This window comes from Capsicum annuum, unplaced genomic scaffold, assembly GCF_002878395.1.
Source record: "Capsicum annuum cultivar UCD-10X-F1 unplaced genomic scaffold, UCD10Xv1.1 ctg992, whole genome shotgun sequence".
NCBI classification, from domain to species: Eukaryota; Viridiplantae; Streptophyta; class Magnoliopsida; order Solanales; family Solanaceae; genus Capsicum; species Capsicum annuum.
Window position 1 is genome coordinate 1 of NW_025896011.1, and position 1,930 is coordinate 1,930.

Below are 1,930 nucleotides of genomic sequence, written 5' to 3' on the forward strand. Positions count from 1 at the left end.
AATAACTTAAGCAAATCCATAACCTTTAATGATAACAAAAACATTATAAAAAGAAGTCCACGTCGAGAAATGAATGAATGAATGAATAAGACCACACAAATCATAGCCGGGGGGACACCTGTTTTATGTCATCTCTGAATTTCTCTTTGCCAACAGCCATCCCCACAGAGCTTATGCACTGCAAGGCATTGCATCCAAGCGCTTCATCTGATTTGTCATTTGCATTTACCAGTAAAGCTTTCAGGTATGGCATTACGAAATCGTAGTACTTATGGAAGTGCTCCTGTTGAAGTATGATATATTAGCCCGCGTCCATAACATAAGTAGAAGTATAATTGAGGCAAAAATAAATGCAAGTAGGCAATACCTTTGACAAATCAGCTATAGCACCTAGTGCAATTAATGCTTCTTCATGTACCATCTGATTGTCATTCTGCATTTTACACAAACAACTATGAGTAGGAAAAGATGGCATGATTTGCTATAAGTAATCCACCTTTATGACATGGTGGCGTCTATATTTGCATACCTGAAGAAGTACGACCAGTTTTTTAAGTAACCCATCCACGTAGGGTTCGATAGTTTCTGGCCTTTCAAATTGACAGAAAATCACAACAGAAGCAGCTGCAAATGCCTAAAAAAATGACAGAGAGTTAAACTAGTAAATTAGTATCGTGAACTGAATGAAGAAGTAACGACACATCTGTATCATATTCTTTACACAGTGAATTGTTCAAACTCTATTTAAGGGTCACTTTAGGTACTCCCCTGACATATCTCGCTGTAAGGATAACTTCCATTAAGGCAAGAGCATTATGTAGACCAAATATAGTCATAGCTTATATTTCAAGAAGTGCGCTATTAAGGCTACATAAGTTAGAATTCTAATTATACGAGACTATAAAGGGAAGTTAGACAAATATCCATTCTTTTGCCTCATGTTCTAGAAAATTACAATGTGGCAATGAGCATAAGGAATCATATCATCATAGGTCAGACCTGCACTCGAGGATTTTGACAATCATCCATAGCTGCAGCTAATGCAGGCAATATTTGGTTATGGTATTGTGCTTGTAAATGTGGACAAAAGTGTATCAACAACTGGTGAATTGCATGAACAGCAGCCCATCTCACTCGTGGATGCGGATCGTGGAAAGAATGGAGAACCATATTCACAAATTGCTCCAGATACCTGATCATCACCTGTAAACAGTGAAACCATGGATTCAAATTAGTAGCCTAAGGAGGCAAACTATGTTTTCTGTCCTAGTAGTTCGCTACCAAAAAGGAGCTTCTCAAATGCCGCATGATCATCCCAACGTAATCATGACAAACACACTAATGTGACAAATTTGTACCTTTGAGCTACCTTCAGATATCTGAGCAATTGCTAGGAGAGCAGCGTGACGTTTCTCCCACTCAGGGGCAACCAAGTATGAAGGCAGCTGCTCCATTGCAATAGGAGTAACAGTTTTTCCACCTAATGCAATTGATAACCGTTTTAAACAAGTTAGACCAAAAGAGCAGCTCTTCGTCGCCCCTGTAACTTCATGCTGTTTCTCCGTACAATGCCAACTAGGTTCATCACTATGCCAAACAGGTTCAGCAGTATGAAAGCGAGGTTCATCCTTGATATCCAGCGTTAAATTTAATAAGATAGCAAAACAAGTGTTAGTAAACAAAGGCACCTTCTTCATCATGCCAGGAACCTTCTCCTTAGCCTCGACCAAAGTTAACATAAACTCAACGGCCAAGTGCCTAATCTCCTCTTCCAAACTCTTATTCTCAGCTATCTCAAACATTGTACCTACGATGACCACTAGTTGACGTCTCAGGAATTTAGGCTCATTCCTCGCCAACTCAATGAAAAGATTCAGCACATTCACTGCTGCATCCTCCAGGTCATTGTTGCTCAACGCGTCAGTCAACG

At 39.7% G+C, this 1,930-nt stretch overlaps 1 protein-coding gene across 1 annotated transcript; it reads right to left on the reverse strand.

The window, feature by feature from the left end:
* Positions 1-6: 6 nt before the first annotated feature.
* Positions 7-1,930, reverse strand: LOC107852058 (importin-5; the record flags this gene model as incomplete). Its single annotated transcript, XM_047406156.1, is given in 6 exon segments — positions 7-23; positions 119-283; positions 368-433; positions 530-634; positions 1,000-1,203; positions 1,359-1,930. Coding segments are annotated over 6 exon segments (1,129 nt in total), but the record flags the coding sequence as incomplete, so codon positions are not given.